A 16892-nucleotide genomic window follows, 5' to 3' on the forward strand; every position below is an offset into this window, starting at 1 on the left:
GGTCACGGGGATGGTGCTACAATGATGTGACACCTTCTGAGAGGGACACACCCAAGGCATAGTGATGGGAAACTGTCCCTCTCCTGTCACACCCCTCAACTGTACAAGGACTGACTCTTTCTCCATCCTATTCAACATCGACATGCAGCCACTGGGCCAAGTGGAGATGGCCCACAGCTCTACATGGACTTCATAGGAGCAGACCACTCTCACAGGCTGAGAGGTAACTGGCCCTATTGCCCCTTCATCCATCTCAATAGACCCTCCTCTTAAACCTCTAGCCCTCAACTCCCTTGGGGTGAGATCCTGCAATGCTCTCCTTCCAGACCTGCAATTCCCTCAGCAGATCCTGCCGTCCTGTTCATTCTGGTGGCCAGGATTGGCTTAAACTTGTCAAGCAAAATACCATGATTTAAACAGAAGAAACTGTTTCTTTTTGGGTGCTTTAAGCTCTTTTGATTTTCGTTAAATCTGGATAAATTTCAAATCAAATGTTTTTCTTTGAAATGCAAAGTTGAAATATTTATTTTTGCGAGGGCTGGGGGGGGGGTTAATTGGCTTTTTTGTGCATTTTTTGTCATATTGTTTTGTCAAATCTGGCTTCATCGTGAAACAAAATGTGGTTTCAAAATAGGAAGTCAAAGTGTTTTGGTTATGAGTGGTTTTATCCCTGTTGTTTTTACTTTGGTGGGGAAGGGGTTAATTGGTTAACTTTGAAAATTAACCTTCACTTGGAAACCAAAGGTCAAAATATTTCATTTTGGGGTGTTTTTGACTCTTTTTTGTGCTTGTTTTTTTCTTTTGGTTCAATCTATCTGAATTTCTACCTGAAACGTCATTTCAAAACGATAAAGCCACAATGTTTTGTTTTGAAAATATTGAAAGGAAACCATCAGCGTTTTTCAGAATTCTCTGAATATGTGAAGAGCTTTAATTGCCCACAAGTGCATTTTTTTCTGGTAATAAATTGTTTGTGGGAAATAATTCACGCGGCCCTGCCTCGGTCGTATTGCACTAGAAGAGTCTCTGAGTACCCCGTGTGTCTGTGGCATTGCGGTGTTGCAGTCATTACCGACAAGGTGGCTGTGCTCTGGGACGAGATCAGCTCACAGACGAAGAATAGCTAAATCTGAGCAAGATGGGGTGAAGCTGTGGGAGAATGGAAAGCATATCAAGTGGTTCGAAGCCAGGGTGCTGTCTGCTTTGGTTCAAGGTGCAAAGCCAGCATAAGTCAGGTCTGACATTCAGCCATCTTTGGGGTGGAGCGTAAGGGCTGTTTATACAGGTACCCCATTCCTGGCATTGAGATGTGGCCACCCCTGGGGTGGGGCAGAGGGATGCCATTGAATTGAGTGTACAGCCTCACTTTGCTCTGTCAATACAAACATAGATATGATTTTTTCCCTATATGTTCATAATTACACTTAAAATTTTCTATCCCTAGCTCTGGGAGGGGAGTGGGGCCTAGTGGGTTACAACAGGGGGACTGGGAGCCAGTACTCCTGGGTGCTATCCCTGGTTGTGGAAGGGGAGTGGGGCCTAGTGGGTTACAACAGGGGGACTGGGAGCCAGAACTCCTGGGTGCTATCCCTGGTTGTGGAAGGGGAGTGGGGCCTAGTGGGTTACAACAGGGGGACTGGGAGCCAGAACTCCTGGGTGCTATCCCTGGTTGTGGAAGGGGAGTGGGGTCTGGTGGATCGGAGCAGGGTTGGCTGAGATTCTGGACTTCTGGCTTCTACTTCCACTGTGGGAGTTTGGGCAGGATTCCTGGGCTCTATCCCAGCAGTGATCCCTGCCAGAATAGGTGGAGCAGATAATCCCTTTGCCAGTTGATCTAGGAAAGGGCGGGGAGCCAGGTAGGTGGGAAGATGTTAATGGTTTGACGATAGCTCTGGCATTGTTCTCAGTCTGCGGCTTCCCCTTCTCTGTCTGTTTGACTCGATGTACGCTGGTCCTGCGGGTAGAATTGGAGCTCTCCTCACCCTGGGGTTTGGATCCCATAGCCCGGCGAGATAGAGGATCTGAGGACGAAGGAGAGAAAAGAGTGACAGAGAGTGAGAGAGGAGAGAATCTCAGCCAAAGGTATCAGGGAAATGGGGTGTGCGTGAAGGGGGATGGGAATCTACTGGAAGCTAGACTGAACTGAGACAGTGAGAACAAGGGAATGAGAAAAAAAGACTGGGGGTGCTTGTGGTCAGGTACTGCCTCTCACTGTGTGTCTGCGCAGGGCCCGGGGAGATGGGGACCCTGATCTTGGCCTGAGGGGGGGTGGAGGGGCATCTGTGCAGTGCTAAGCAGAGTGCTGGGCCAGACTTTGGACTTGGTAGGGAAAATCGGTGCGGCACCTGGAGCCATCCGGGCCCTGAACTTGGTCCAGGTCTGTAGGTGTAGCCAAAAATATCCATAATAAATAATTATTACAATAATGCGAAGAATGAGGACGAAGGCGAAATGAAGAGAAGAAGGGAGGGAGAAGGAGAGAAAGGAAGTTTAAATGGGAATTAATTCAGGGCTGGTCTCTGGCCTGTGCCATACAGGAGTCAGACTAGATGACCCCAATGGTCCCTTCTGGACTTAGAATCTAGGAATCTAAGGGCTTGTCTTGAAACGTGGGAGTGTCATAGCTGTAGCTCCTTCGTGTTGACATGACTGACGCCTACGGGAGGGGTTCTCCTGTCATCGTAATTAATCCACTGCCCCGACAGGAAGTATCTCGGTTGACGGAACAATTCTGCCATTGACCTAGCGCTGTTTACACCAGAGGTTAGGTCAGCTTAACTACGTCACTCAGAGGTGTGCGGCTATGCTGGTGTCAGGTCTCAGTGTCGCCCAGCCCTGGGAAAGAAAGAAAGAAAGAAAGAAAGAAAGAAAGAAAGAAAGAAAGAAAGAAAGAAAGAAAGAAAGAAAGAAAGAAAAAGAAAGAAAGAAAGCTCGCTAGCTACCTCTGCCGCAGGGGGCATGTGGGTTGTGTTGTCGTCCCCTGCTTGTGTCCTGTGTCACTCCACACCATGCCTGTCTCCCGCCAGATGTTGGACATCATCTCGACGCTATTGAACCTACTGCAATCAGTGCTGTCGGCGTTGTCGGAGGCTAAGCTGTGGCAAGGCCTGGAGCACTGGTACTTCCTGCTGGGCCTGCGCTTGCTGGCCATGTACTTTGCCAGTTCGCCGTGGGAGAGTGCACACCAGGATATGGCGTGTGCCTGGAGCCCCGGCCAGGAGGCAGAGACCCGGACCTTCTGCACCTCGGTCTGCTACAACCGCCACTTCCTGGTACCCGTCCTGCCCACCTGGGGCTTCTCCTTCCTCATCGCCCTGCTCCCCATCACCATCATCAGAATGCTGTACCCCAAAGAGGATTATCAGGGAAATGGGGGGCAGGAGGTTGCGGCGTCTGCCACATGCAACAGGGCCACCAAGCACAGGTTGGTGGTAGAATCGCATGTGGCTACGAGAGCCGAGCTGGTGGGGGAACCCGACATGGTCACTAAATCCAACATGGCTGCCATGGTCCGGCCGGTGGGAGACAACAACCTGGCTGCCAACCCCAAGCTGGTTGGCGCGACCAATGTGGCTGCCAGATCGAACACGATTGGCATCAGTGGTGTGACCAGTTCGCCAGCAGGACCGAATATGGCCACCCGGCCGCTCTGGCATGCTGGAGTCTTCACCGTGTGCATCGCTGCACTCCTGACTACTGAGATTGGCTTCTTGTGGGCCTTGCTGGCCCGGCAGTTGCCCACGGTGTCAGGAGTTTTCTTCCGCTGCTTCCCCAGGATCCCAGCCTGTCCCCCTGCCCTTGAGTGCGCCGTGCGGGGCCAGCCCGACAAGCACATGGCTCTGGTCATCTTGGCCCTCACGGCCTGTGTCAGCATCCTGGTCTGCCTAAGCTATGGGGGCGTGTGGGTAGGCCAGGCCACCTGTTGCCATGGGAGACAGGAGGGGGAGCGGGCCCTGGAGGTGGGACGCATGAGGGAGGGGAGTATGTGCTGTGATGGGTGTGAAGATGGGGAGATGGGGGAAGGCAGGGTGCTGAGGGGGGACTGGGAGAGTGGGGAGTGGGATGCCGGGACGGGGGTGAACGGGGAACGGAAGGAGTGGGGAGAGGTGGGACTAGAGGATGAGAGGGGGGACCAGGAATGGAGTCTCCTGGGAGGAGAAGGGAGGGGGCTGGTTAGAGGGGCAGGAGGGGAGCAGAGGTGTAGGAAGGGAGTAGGGATGGAGGGGGGAATGGGTGTGGGGACTGGGGGTCTACAGGGATTGGTCTGAGGTGGAAGGAAAGGGGTTGGGGGATGGGAGTGGAGGCAGGGGGCAATACTAGGGAATGGGGAGAGAAAATTTTTCAACGTGCCCTTTTTGGGGGAGAAAAACTTGTGACTAGCTACAGAGATCTGCGTCTCGTCGGCCGGGAAGGGCTTGAAGGTTCGCGATACAATTTTCTAAATGCCTGAAATTATTTCAGGGAAGACGCCCCATTAGCCAGGGTTACTAGGGCCAGGATTTCCACGGCTGTTTCGGTGGCATGAGTGTGACTGGAGAAGTGTGTTTGTGGGGGGCAAGACTGGCCCAGCCCCCCATTGGGGAGACGTGGCCAGGCCAGATTTGTCGGGTGACAGCCTACCACATGGGGTCCTAATGCTACAGAAATGTGGCTCCCTCCGAAGAGGCTCTGTCATTATGACACCCAGCTCTGGTCAATAGCTAATGGGGTCCCCCATATGCACCCCGCCGAGTGCAGGTCATGAACTGTGGGGGGAATGATCCTTTGGGCTCTGGTCTCCAGAGCCCCTGCTAATCCCCTTAGTCCAGTCCGAGTATCCATGTAGGTACCTACCTACATCTTCATCTGAGTGGACCCTGCAGAATGGGAGTGTGATCTTGTGGGTTACAGCAGGGCGGCTGGGAGCCAGGACTCCTGGGTTCTCTCCCCAGCTCTGGGAGGGGAGTGCAGTCTAGTGTTTCAGAGCGGGGGGAGGGGGGAGAAGCCAGGACTCCTGGGTTCTCTGGGGGTGGAATGGAGTCTAATGAACGTTCCTATCAGCCTGTATTGGAGCTGCCAAATTTGCCCCAAGGAGCCATCCAGGGAGGTAATTTCTTCACTAGTCCTGAGTTTTTATGACCTTCCAGGGAACAAAGAAGCAGTGTTTGTTATCCTGCTGTAGGCCTGAGACCGGATTAGCGCCCCCTCTCTCCCCATATTAAAGCAGCAGTGGGTGAAACTCAGGGAGTTCACCACTAAAATTAAAAAAAAGAAAAAGAAAAAGAAAAAGAATGTTCTGCTGCTTATAAAGCACCCCCACCTCAGGAATGTCCCTAATGAGAGTTATAACCACCAAAGTAGAGACGCCCAGACACTGGGAAATTAGGGAGGACACAGAAAGAGACTCAACAAATGGGAAGATAAGCTCTGACCAGCGTTTTATGCTGACCCTCTGCACAAATAGAGAAGGTCACAACTAAGTTACCATTTGGGCATGAAAGAGAAAATGTAAAGAACTTGGGCAGGAAGGAGGACACGTAGGGGCCAGTTCATAATTGATTAAGATTTCTCTTATTTTGGAGTGTGAGATATTGTGATAGGCGTAATAGATTGGAAGGAGGAAAGTAGTTTTAACTAAATAATGTAAATGAAAAGCAATGCTCTTCGGGAACCATTTCCGGACTGCAGTTCAACATCTGGCTGCTGGAACTCTGAACCCCCTCTGCACGACCGTGACATGAGAGGCCTCTCTGGGAACCCCCAGATGAATGAATCCTGACTGGCCATTAGCTGAAATTTATCTGGATATTGGGAGTGGTTGTAGGACTCATGAATGAAATTGTTTTTAATTGTTTACTTTATTAATGTAACTTCATAAGTAAAGTTTATGAATGAAACAATATTCATTCATAAAACCGGTTACCCCAATAACTGGCTAATTAACAGTTAAGATGCTTGTTAAGAGCCATAGTTGTTCAGTCAGCTGCCTTTGTAAGTTTCACTATCAATCCAATTCCTGCTTAAATCACGGAGACTTGCCCTGTTTCAGTATTGGAACTTCTGTTCACCATTTATTACACTTGCCTACAGTGGAACTCCTGTTCACTGTTTGCCATCCATTATACTTGTCTATATTGTAACTTCTGTTCACTGTTTGCCATATTGTAATTCAAACCCCATTTTAAAAGGCTTACTCCATTTTGTAAGGGCTTGCTGCAACCTTCATTTTTGCAAACCCTGCTGTAATCTTATTAGTTTAGTTTAGATGTGTGAATGAGGGATGTATGGATGATGGAATCAACCTCCAGCCCCAGCCTGTCCTGATTAAATAGAGTTCAAACACCAACGGCTGAAGATGCAGACAAGAGCCCTAACAAAGTAAGAAGAATCCATCCTAAAAAGAAAAGGTACAATAGAAGGAAGATCAAAGCCAGGTCCCAGGCTGAAAGTCATGTCTGCAATTGACGGGTGATCAATCACCAAACCTGGAGGCAGCGTGACACAGCAAGACCTATAGACTCTGGAGTCAAACTAAAGCCTACAAAAAGAATGGGTAAGATGAAAAACTTTGGAGGAGGGTAACATTCTGCTGCCAACATGGAAGGGCATCGGTGCGCCCAACAGAGACCCAGCTCGTCCTTGTGCCCGGCTTTCCTGTCCAGTTACCGCCACAAGCTACGATCCCAAGCTGCCAACTCAAGCCACAGATTCAAGCAGGACTGTTAACTATGCAGCAGCTGCAAAACATCTGATGGGTGTGTGTGTGTGTGTGTGGGTATTGGGTATAATGTGTGTGTATAAGGATTAAGTTATTGGTTATTGGTCATAAATCAAATTGTTATCATAACAAATGTGGCATCTTTGTCTTGTCCCCTTTAATAAGATCCTGCTAGTTTTTATTGGTATAACATGGTGCGCGTAAGAGATTTGCTTGGTTTACGTGTTCTGTGCGTGTTGCTAATAAATAGATGTTTAGAGCACAACTGTGAAAGGCTTTCGCTGGGAAAAGGTTCCGCAGACCCGTAGAGCCCTGAGCCCCAAGGGAAAGGGTTAGCGTTAGGGTTGACCAGGTTTCTTCCTGAGCCCCATGGGTAAAAATAGGTGGCTTACGCTCAGAGCGCTCGGTAGGGAAAGGGTGGGGTTGCCTAAGTTGATTGGTTCATGCCTTGAGCCCTCGGTAGGGTATAGGCGGGGTGCCCTAAATTGACCAGATCACGTCTTGAGCCCTTGGAAGGGTATAGGCAGGGTTCCCTAAATTGACCAGGTCACAGTTTCAGCCCTCGGAAGGATATAGGCTGGGTGCCCTGAATTGAGCGGGTAACAGACTGGTGGAGAATGCGGGCAATCTAGGTCCTTTGGACTGAACTGATTGAGCCTTAAACAGCAGTTGGACAGAATATTTGTGCCCCTTCTGTCAAGAAGGACTGCAGCCTGCTTGACAGAATGAACACTGTAGGGCAGGGGTGAGCAAACTTTTTGTCCCAAGGGCCATGTCTGGTATGGAAATTGTATGGCGGGCCATGAGTGCTCACAGAATTGGGGATTGGGGTGCAGGAAGGTGTGAGGGTTCCAGCTGGGGATGCGGGCTCTGGGGTGGTGCTGGGGATTAGGAGTTCGGGGTGCGGGAGAGTGCTTCCGGCTGGGACCGAGGGGTTCGGAGGGCGGGACGGGGATCAGGGCTGGGGCAGGGGGTTGGGGCCTGGGAGAGGGCCAGGGGGGCAGGCTCCGGGAGGTGCTTACCTAAAGTAGCTCCCAGAAACAGCGGCATGTCCCTGCTCCAGCTCCTATGTGGAGGTGCGGCCAAGCGGCTCTGCGTGCTGCCCTGTGTGCAGGCATCACCCCTGCAACTCCCATTGGCTGTGGTTCTCAACCAATGGGAGTTGTGGGGGCGACGCTTGGGGTGGGGGCAGTGTTTGGAGCCCCCTGGCTGCCCATATGCATAGGAGCTGCAGTGGGATGTGCCGCTGCTTCCGTAAGCCATGCTTAGTGGGGCAAAACTCCGACCCTACTCCCCAGCTGGAGTGCTGGAGTAGGGCAAGCCCCAGACCCTGCTTCCCGTCGGGAGCTTGAGTGCCGGATTAAAATGTCTGGAGGGCTGGATGTGGCCCCCGGGCCATAATTTGCCCACCTCTGCTATAGGGAATAGGAGAGTAGGAATCTTAAGTTGAAAAGCCAGGAAGGGTGGAATTGGCAGAGAAACCAACCCTCCATGCAAAGTGGGTAGTGGACCGAGGTCCATGCCCATGGGAAGATGACCCTTTTCAAGGGAAAAATGCATTGGAACATGCATGTAAAGGGTTTGAAGCGTATTGCAGTAATATGAAGTCTAACTTAAATGAAAGGGCTGTGAAAACTGCGGCTGGGTGGGTGCACTGTGGACAGTGTCTTGCAATCTCTCAAGGTTAGTAACATCTCAGGAGAACCAGTTAGGAGACTGTGAGTTGGAATTGGGTAAAGGATCCCTTGAATCAGTATAAAGCCTCACAATGTGCCTTTGCAGCGTCCTCCTCTGCAAAGTGCTGCTGCATTAAAGGAAAAGGGAGGGGAGTCTGGTGGACAATGTTATCAACAGTCCCTGTGTATGTTGTATTCTGATAGTTCAGAGGTCCAAAGGACATCTGTCAGGGTTCCTTCTCCACTCTGAACCCTAGGGTACAGATGTGGGGACCCGCATGAAAGCCCCCTACGTTTATTTCTACAGCTTAGGTTAAAACCTGGTACGCTGCCACCACCAAGTGATTTAACAAGAAACAGGGAAAGGACCACTTGGAGTTCCTCTTCACCCAAAATATCCCCCCAAGCCCTTACACCCCTTTTCCTGGGGAGGCTTAAGAATAATATCCTAACCAATTGGTTACAAAATGATCAAAGACCCAAACCCCTGGGTCTTCGGACAATGGAAAAATCAGTCAGGTTCTTAAAAGAAGGATTTTATTAAAAATAAAAGGTAAAAATCATCTCTGTAAAATCAGGATGGAAAATAACTTTACAGGGTAATCAGATTCAAAGAGCCCAGAGGAACCCCCTCTAGCCTTAGTTCAAAGTTACAACAAAACAGAGATAAACTTCCCTCTAGCAAAGGTAAAATTCACAAGTTGAGAAAACAAAGATAAACTAACACGCCTTGCCTGGCTGTTACCTGCAAGTTTGAAATATGAGAGACTTGTTCAGAAAGATTTGGAGAACATGGATTGATGTCTGATTCTTCTTAGTCCCAAGAGCGAACACACCCAAAAGCAAAGAGCACAAACATAAGACTTCTCCCCCGCCCAAGATTTGAAAGTATCTTGTCCCCTTATTGGTCCTTTGGGTCAGGTGTCAGCCAGGTTACCTGAGCTTCTTAACCCTTTACAGGTAAAAGGATTTTGGTGTCTCTGGCCAGGAGGGATTTTATAGTATTGTACACAGGAGGGTTGATACCCTTCCCTTTATAGTTAGGACAAAATCCTATCATGTAAATGAATTGTAAACCGGTGATGACTCCCATTAACCAGGACAATTGACTGCAGATGGCTGTGTTTTACCTGTAAGTCTTCCTGTATATGTGTGTGCTGGCAAGTGGGTAATGAAGTCTTGCAGTGATATGTGATCATGTCACCTGAACTGGAATCCATCCAACCTGGTGCTTTTCCATTGAGAAGGAGGGGGTGGGAACCCAGAGTGGGACAAAGGATTCCCGCCTTATGGAAAAGCTATATAAGTGGGTGGAAGAGAACAAAGGGGGAACCATCATGAGGAATCCCCTAGCTACCACCTGAGCTGGAACAAGGGCTGTACCAGGGAAATAAAGGTGCCTGGACTAGGAAGGTGTCCAGTCTGTGAAAGAAACTTATTGAAACATCTCTGAGGGTGAGATTTTATCTGTACTCAGTTGTATTACTGTAGTAGGCTTAGGTTTGCATATTTATTTTATTTCACTTGGTAATTCACTTTGTTCCGTCTGTTACTACTTGGAACTACTTAAATCCTACTTTCTGTATTCAATAAAATCACTTTTTACTTCTCAATTAACCCAGAGTATGTATTAATACCTGGGGGGCAGGAGGGGGGGGGGACAGCTGTGCATATCTCTCTATCAGTGTTATAGAGGGCAAACAATTTACGAGTTTACCCTGTATAAGCTTTATGCAGGGTAAAACGGATTTATTTGGGGTTTATACCCCATTGGGAGTTGGGCATCTGAGTGTTAAAGACAGGAACACTTCTGTAAGCTGCCTTCAGTTAAGTCTGCAGCTTGGGGGCACGTAATTCAGACCCTGGGTCGGTGTTGGAGCAGGCGGGCATGTCTGGCTCAACAAGACAGGGTGCTGGAGCCCTAAGCTGGCAGGGAAAGCAGGGGCAGAAGTAATCTTGGCACATCAGTTGGCAGTTTCCAAGGGGGTCTCTGTGATCCAACCCATCACAGGGTGTATCTGTGTCTTCCAAGTATTCCTTAGCCACCCTGCAGACTCATAGCTAAGGGAGAACAGATTAAGGGGGCATTAGGTGGGCTATTCTGGGGGCACCCCAAAACCTGTTTTGGGGGTAACATGTGGAAACTAATATCCTAGTCCCCAGCACAGCCTGATACATAAATTTTTAAGTGAGGTGGGACCCCTGTGACCACTTCGTGTGACCTCCTGTATAACCTAGGCCACAGGACTACCCTGACTTAATTCCTCTTGGAACTAGAGCTTTTAAAAAACCTTTCCTCTAGATTTAAAAATGGCCAGTGATGAAATATCCACCACCTCCATTAGCAGGTAACTCTAATGGTTAATTCCCCTCATTGTTAAAACTTTGTGCCTTATTTCCAATCTTAATTTGTCTAGCTCCAACCTCCAGCTGTTGGATCTGGACACCGTTGGTTGCTAAATTGAAGAGTGCATTATCAAAGCTTTTTTTCCCGTTGTAAGGGACCAGGGCCTGGGTTGTCTGGCCTAGTGGTCACTGCTGGGCTGGGGTCCACACGTCAAGGATGGTAGTCAGTGAGCAGGGATCAGAGGAATCACCAGAGCCAGGTTCAAAAGCAAGAATCAGGGTCAGAGTCAGGCTGGGGTCAGAGACTGGAGATCAGGAGACAATGTGACGTCTGGAGTGAGAGCAGACCAGACATCTGTGTAGTTACCCAAACAACATGCTGGGGCACCATCCAGGGTTAAAGAGTGTGGCTGACCAATCAGAGAGCCGCAGGGTACTATCACTCTGGGTCCTTTGCAGTACTTCCTGTGGTGCCTACTAACTGCATGTCCTGCCAGTGGTGCCGTGGGAGTGTCGGTCATCCCTGGCTTTGAAGTCCCCATGTGGGATCAAAACACCTTTTAACTGTCTCTCTGTTCAGCTAAACAGATTGAGCTCCTGGAGTCTCTCATGATCGGGGTGTTGTGTAACCCTGCAATTGTTCTTGTGTCTCTCCACTGAACCCTCCTTCTCTGAAGGCCAGGACATGGAATTGAAGCTGCTTTGGTGGCACTCATGGATGATCTCCCGCTATCAAGGGGTGAGAACAGACATCCATGCTCATCCTGCTGGATCTTTCTGCACCACTCGACACGGTCAAATGTGCCATTCTTACAGCTTAAGGCGAGACCAGACCATCAGATCACCTAGTCTGGCCTCCTTATAGCACAACCCATTACATTTCACTCAGTTAGACCTGTACTGAGCCTGATAATTTGGGTTCGGCTGAAGTGTCTTCTAGAAAGACATCCCATCTGTATCTGAAGGCCCTGCACTTGAAGAAAGATGTGGAGAGATTGGAGAAAGTTCAGAGGAGAGCAACCAAAATGTTTGGAAAACATGAGCTATAAAGAAAGATTGAAAGAACTAGGTGTGTTCCATGTAGAGGGGAGAAGACTGAGAGGGGATAGAACTGCCTTCAAATATCTCAAGGGCTGCTCTAAAGATCATGGTGATGAGTTGTGCTACATGTCTGCCAGTGGGAGGAGAAGACGAAATTGGCTTCGTTTGCAGTGAGGGAGATATAGGTTGGAAATTAGTGAAAACTTTCTAACTCTAAGATAGCTCGACACTGGAACAGGTTACCCAGGGAGGCTGTGGAATCCCCATTACTGGAGGTTTTCAAGAAGTTAGACAAACAGCACTCATGCTCCACTGAAGGCTGGAAAATGCACCCCTCCCCTTGATAATTGCTTCCAGTGGTTACTCACCTTCAGGCTTAAAATACTGCCCTACCAGTGTCCTGCCTGAGAGAAGTGGCAGAGGTCACGGGGATAGTGCTACAATGATGTGACACCTTCTGAGAGGGATACACCCAAGGCGTAGTGATGGGAAACTGTCCCTCTCCTGTCAGCCCTCTCAACTGTACAATCCCCCAAGGACTGACTCTTTCTCCATCCTATTCAACATCGACAGGCAGCCACTGGGCCAAGTGGAGATGGCCCTCAGCTCTGCCTGGCCTTCATAGGAGCAGACCACTCTCACAGAATGAGACTATTGCCCCTTCATCCATCTCAACGGATCCTCCCCTTAGGCCTCTAGCCCTTGACTCCCTTGGGGGGAGATCCTGCAATGCTCTTCTTCCAGACCTGCAATTTCCTCAGCAGATCCTGCCATCCTGTTCGTTCTGGTGGCCAGGACTGGCTTAAGCTTGTCAAGCGAAATACCATGTTTTGGGCAGAAGAAACTGTTTCTTTTTGGGTGCCTTTAAGCTCTTTTGATTTTTGTTACATCCGGATAAATTTCAAATCAAAAGGTTTTTGAAATGCAAAGTTGAAATATTTGTTTTTGCGAGAGCTTGGCGGGGGGGGGGGGGGGTTAACTGGCTTTTTTGTGCATTTTTGTCATTTTTGGGTCAAATCTGCCTTCATCTTGAAACAAAATGTGGTTTCAAAATAGGAAGTCAAAGTGTTTTGGTAATGAGTGGTTTTATCCCTTTTTTTATTTTGGTGGGGAATGGGTTAATTGGTTAGCTTAGAAAATTAACCTTCACTTGGAAACCAAAAGTCAGAATATTTCATTTTGGGGCGTTTTTGACTCTTTTTGTGCTTGTTTTTTTCTTTTGGTTCAATCTACCTGAATTTCTACCTGAAACGTCATTTCAAAATGAAAAAGCAACAACGTTTTGTGATGAAAATATTGAAAGGAAACCTTCAGCGTTTTTCAGAATTCTCTGAATTTGTGAAGAGCTTCAGTTGCCCACAAGTGCATTTTTTCCTGGTAATAAATTGTTTGTGGGAAATAATCCACCCGGCCCTGCCTCGGTCGTATTGCACTAGAAGAGTCTCTGAGTACCCGTGTGTCTGTGGCATTGCGGTGTTGCAGTCATTACCGACAAGGTGGCTGTGCTCTGGGACGAGATCAGCTCACAGACGAAGAATAGCTAAATCTGAGCAAGATGGGGTGAAGCTGTGGGAGAATGGAAAGCATATCAAGTGGTTCGAAGCCAGGGTGCTGTCTGCTTTGGTTCAAGGTGCAAAGCCAGCATAAGTCAGGTCTGACATTCAGCCATCTCTGGGGTGGAGCGTCAGGGCTGTTTATACAGGTACCCCATTCCTGGCATTGAGATGTGGCCACCCCTGGGGTGGGGCAGAGGGATGCCATTGAATTGAGTGTATAGCTTCACTTTGCTCTGTCAATACAAACATAGGTAATGGTTTTTTATTTATTCATAATTACACTTAAAATTTTCTATCCCTAGCTCTGGGAGGGGAATGGGACCTAGTGGGTTACAACAGGGGGACTGGGAGCCAGAACTCCTGGGTGCTATCCCTGGTTGTGGAAGGGGAGTGGGGCCTAGTGGGTTACAACAGGGGGACTGGGAGCCAGAACTCCTGGGTGCTATCCCTGGTTGTGGAAGGGGAGTGGGGCCTAGTGGGTTACAACAGGGGGACTGGGAGCCAGAACTCCTGGGTGCTATCCCTGGTTGTGGAAGGGGAGTGGGGTCTAGTGGGTTACAACAGGGGGACTGGGAGCCAGAACTCCTGGGTGCTATCCCTGGTTGTGGAAGGGGAGTGGGGTCTAGTGGATCGGAGCAGGGTTGGCTGAGATTCTGGACTTCTACTTCCACTGTGGGAGTTTGGGCAGGATTCCTGGGCTCTATCCCAGCAGTGATCCCTGCCAGAATAGGTGGAGCAGATAATCCCTTTGCCAGATGATCTAGGAAAGGGCGGGGACCCAGGTAGGTGGGAAGATGTTAATGGTTTGACGATAGCTCTGGCATTGTTCTCAGTCTACGGCTTCCCCTTCTCTGGCTGTTTGACTCGATGTACGCTGGTCCTGCGGGTAGAATTGGAGCTCCCCTCACCCTGGGGTTTGGATCCCATAGCCCGGCGAGAGAGAGGATCCCAGGACGAAGGAGAGAAAAAAGTGAGAGTGAGAGAGGAGAGAATCTCAGTCAAAGGTATCAGAGAAATGGGGTGTGCGTGAAGGGGGATGGGAATCTACTGGAAGCTGGGCTGAGCTGAAACTGAGAGCATGAGGGAATGAGAAAAAAAGACTGGGGGTGCTTGTGGTCAGGTACTGCCTCTCACTGTGTGTCTGCGCAGGGCCCGGGGAGATGGGGACTCTGATCTTGGCCTGAGGGGGTGGAGGGGCATCTGCGCAGTGCTAAGCAGAGTGCTGGGCCAGACCTTGGACTTGGTAGGGAAAATCGGTGCAGCACCTGGAGCCATCGGGGCCCTGAACTTGGTCCAGGTCTGTAGGTGCAGCCAAAAATATCCATAACAAATAGTTATTACAATAATGGGAAGAATGAGGACAAAGGCGAAATGAAGAGAAGAAGGGAGGGAGAAAGAAAAAAAGGAAGTTTAAGTGGGAATTAATTCAGGGCTGGTCTCTGGCCTGTGCCATACAGGAGTCAGACTAGATGACCCCAATGGTCCCTTCTGAACTTAGTATCTAGGAATCTAAGGGCTTGTCTTGGTACGCGGGAGTGTCACAGCTGTAGCTCCTCCGTGTTGACATGACTGACGCCTACGGGAGGGGTTCTCCTGTCATTGTAATTAATCCACCGCCCCGACAGGAAGTCGGAACAATTGACGGAACAATTCTGCCATTGACCTAGCGCTGTTTACACCAGAGGTTAGGTCAGGTTAACTACGTCACTCAGGGGTGTGCGGCTATGCTGGTGTCAGTTCTCAGTGTCGCCCAGCCCTGGGACAGAAAGAAAGAAAGAAAGAAAGAAAGAACCCAAAGGAATGAAAGCTCGCTAGCTACCTCTGCCGCAGGGGGCATGTGGGTTGTGTTGTCATCCCCTCCTTGTCCCCCGTGTCACTCCATGCCTGTCTCCCGGCAGATGTTGGACATCATCTCGACGCTGGTGAACCTGCTGCAACCGGTGCTTTCAGCGTTGTCGGGGGCTGTGCTGTGGCAGAGCCTGGAGCACTGGTTCTTCTTGCTGGGCCTGCGCTTGCTGGCCCTGTACTTTGCCAGTTCATCGTGGGAGAGTGCACACCAGGATATGGCGTGTGCCTGGAGCCCCGGCCAGGAGGCAGAGACCCGGACCTTCTGCACCTCGGTCTGCTACAACCGCCACTTCCTGGACCCTGTCAGGCCCACCTGGGGCTTCTCCTTCCTCATCGCCCTGCTCCCCATCACCATCATCAGAATGCTGTACCCCAAAGAGGATTATCAGGGAAATGGGGGGCAGGAGGTTGCGGCGTCTGCCACATGCAACAGGGCCACCAAGCACAGGTTGGTGGTAGAATCGCATGTGGCTACGAGAGCCGAGCTGGTGGGGGAACCCGACATGGTCACTAAATCCAACATGGCTGCCATGGTCCGGCCGGTGGGAGACAACAACCTGGCTGCCAACCCCAAGCTGGTTGGCGCGTCCAATGTGGCTGCCAGATCGAACACGATTGGCATCAGTGGTGTGACCAGTTCGCCAGCAGGACCGAATATGGCCACCCGGCCGCTCTGGCATGCTGGAGTCTTCACCGTGTGCATCGCTGCACTCCTGACTACTGAGATTGGCTTCTTGTGGGCCTTGCTGGCCCGGCAGTTGCCCACGGTGTCAGGAGTTTTCTTCCGCTGCTTCCCCAGTACCCCGGCCTGTCCCCCTGCCCTCGAGTGCGCCGTGCGGGGCCAGCCCGACAAGCACATGGCTCTGGTTATGTTGGCCCTCACGGCCTGCATCAGCATCAAGGTCTGTCTAGGCTATGGGAGCGTGTGGGTAGGCCAGGCCACCTGTTGCCATGGGAGACAGGAGGGGAAGCAGGCCTCGGAGGTGGGACGCATGAGGGAGGGGAGTATGTGCTGTGATGGGTGTGAAGATGGGGAGATGGGGGAAGGCAGGGTGCTGAGGGGGGACTGGGAGAGTGGGGAGTGGGATGCCAGGATGGGGATGAATTGGGAATGGAAGGGCCGGGGAGAGGTGGACAAGGGACTGGAGGATGAAAGGGGGGATGAGGAATGGAGCCAACTGTGAGGAGAGGGGAGGGGGCTGGGTAGGGGGGCAGGTGGGCAGCAGAGGTGGAGGAAGGGAGTAGGGATGGTGGGGGGAATGGGCGTGGGGACTGGTGGGCTACAGGGATTGGTCTGAGGTGGAAGGAAAGGGGTTGGGGGATGGGAGTAGAGGCAGGGGGCAATATTGGGGGATGGGTAGAGAAAAATTTAGAACATACCCTTTTTGGGGGAGAAAAACTTGTGACTAGCTACAGAGATCTGCGTCTCATCGGCTGGGAAGGGCTTGAAGCTTCGCGATACCATTTTGTAAATGCCTGAAATTATTCCAGGGAAGACGCCCCGTTAGCCAGGGTTACTAGGGCTAAGATTTTCACGGCTGGAGAAGTGTGTTTGGGGGGGGCAAGATTGTCCCAGCCCCCCACTGGGGAGATGTGGCCAGGCCAGATTTGTCGGGTGACAGCCTGCCACATGGGGTCCTAATGCTACAGAAATGTGGCTCCCTCCGAAGCGGCTCTGTCATTATGACATCCAGCTCTGGTCAATAGCTAATGGGGTCCCCCATATGC

At 50.5% G+C, this 16892-nt stretch overlaps 1 protein-coding gene across 1 annotated transcript in view; it reads left to right on the forward strand.

Annotated features, from left to right (window-relative positions):
* The window catches only part of LOC135982783 (uncharacterized), a 29997-nt gene extending 13649 nt beyond the window's left edge, over nt 1-16348 (forward strand). The window contains exon 2 of the mRNA XM_065590968.1: nt 15215-16348. Coding sequence (XP_065447040.1) covers nt 15215-16348 — 1134 coding nt within the window. The remainder of the gene's footprint in view (nt 1-15214) is intronic.
* The last annotated feature ends 544 nt before the right edge of the window (nt 16349-16892 follow it).

The sequence above is a fragment of the Chrysemys picta genome, chromosome 4 (genome assembly GCF_011386835.1).
Source record: "Chrysemys picta bellii isolate R12L10 chromosome 4, ASM1138683v2, whole genome shotgun sequence".
Taxonomy (NCBI): domain Eukaryota; kingdom Metazoa; phylum Chordata; order Testudines; family Emydidae; genus Chrysemys; species Chrysemys picta.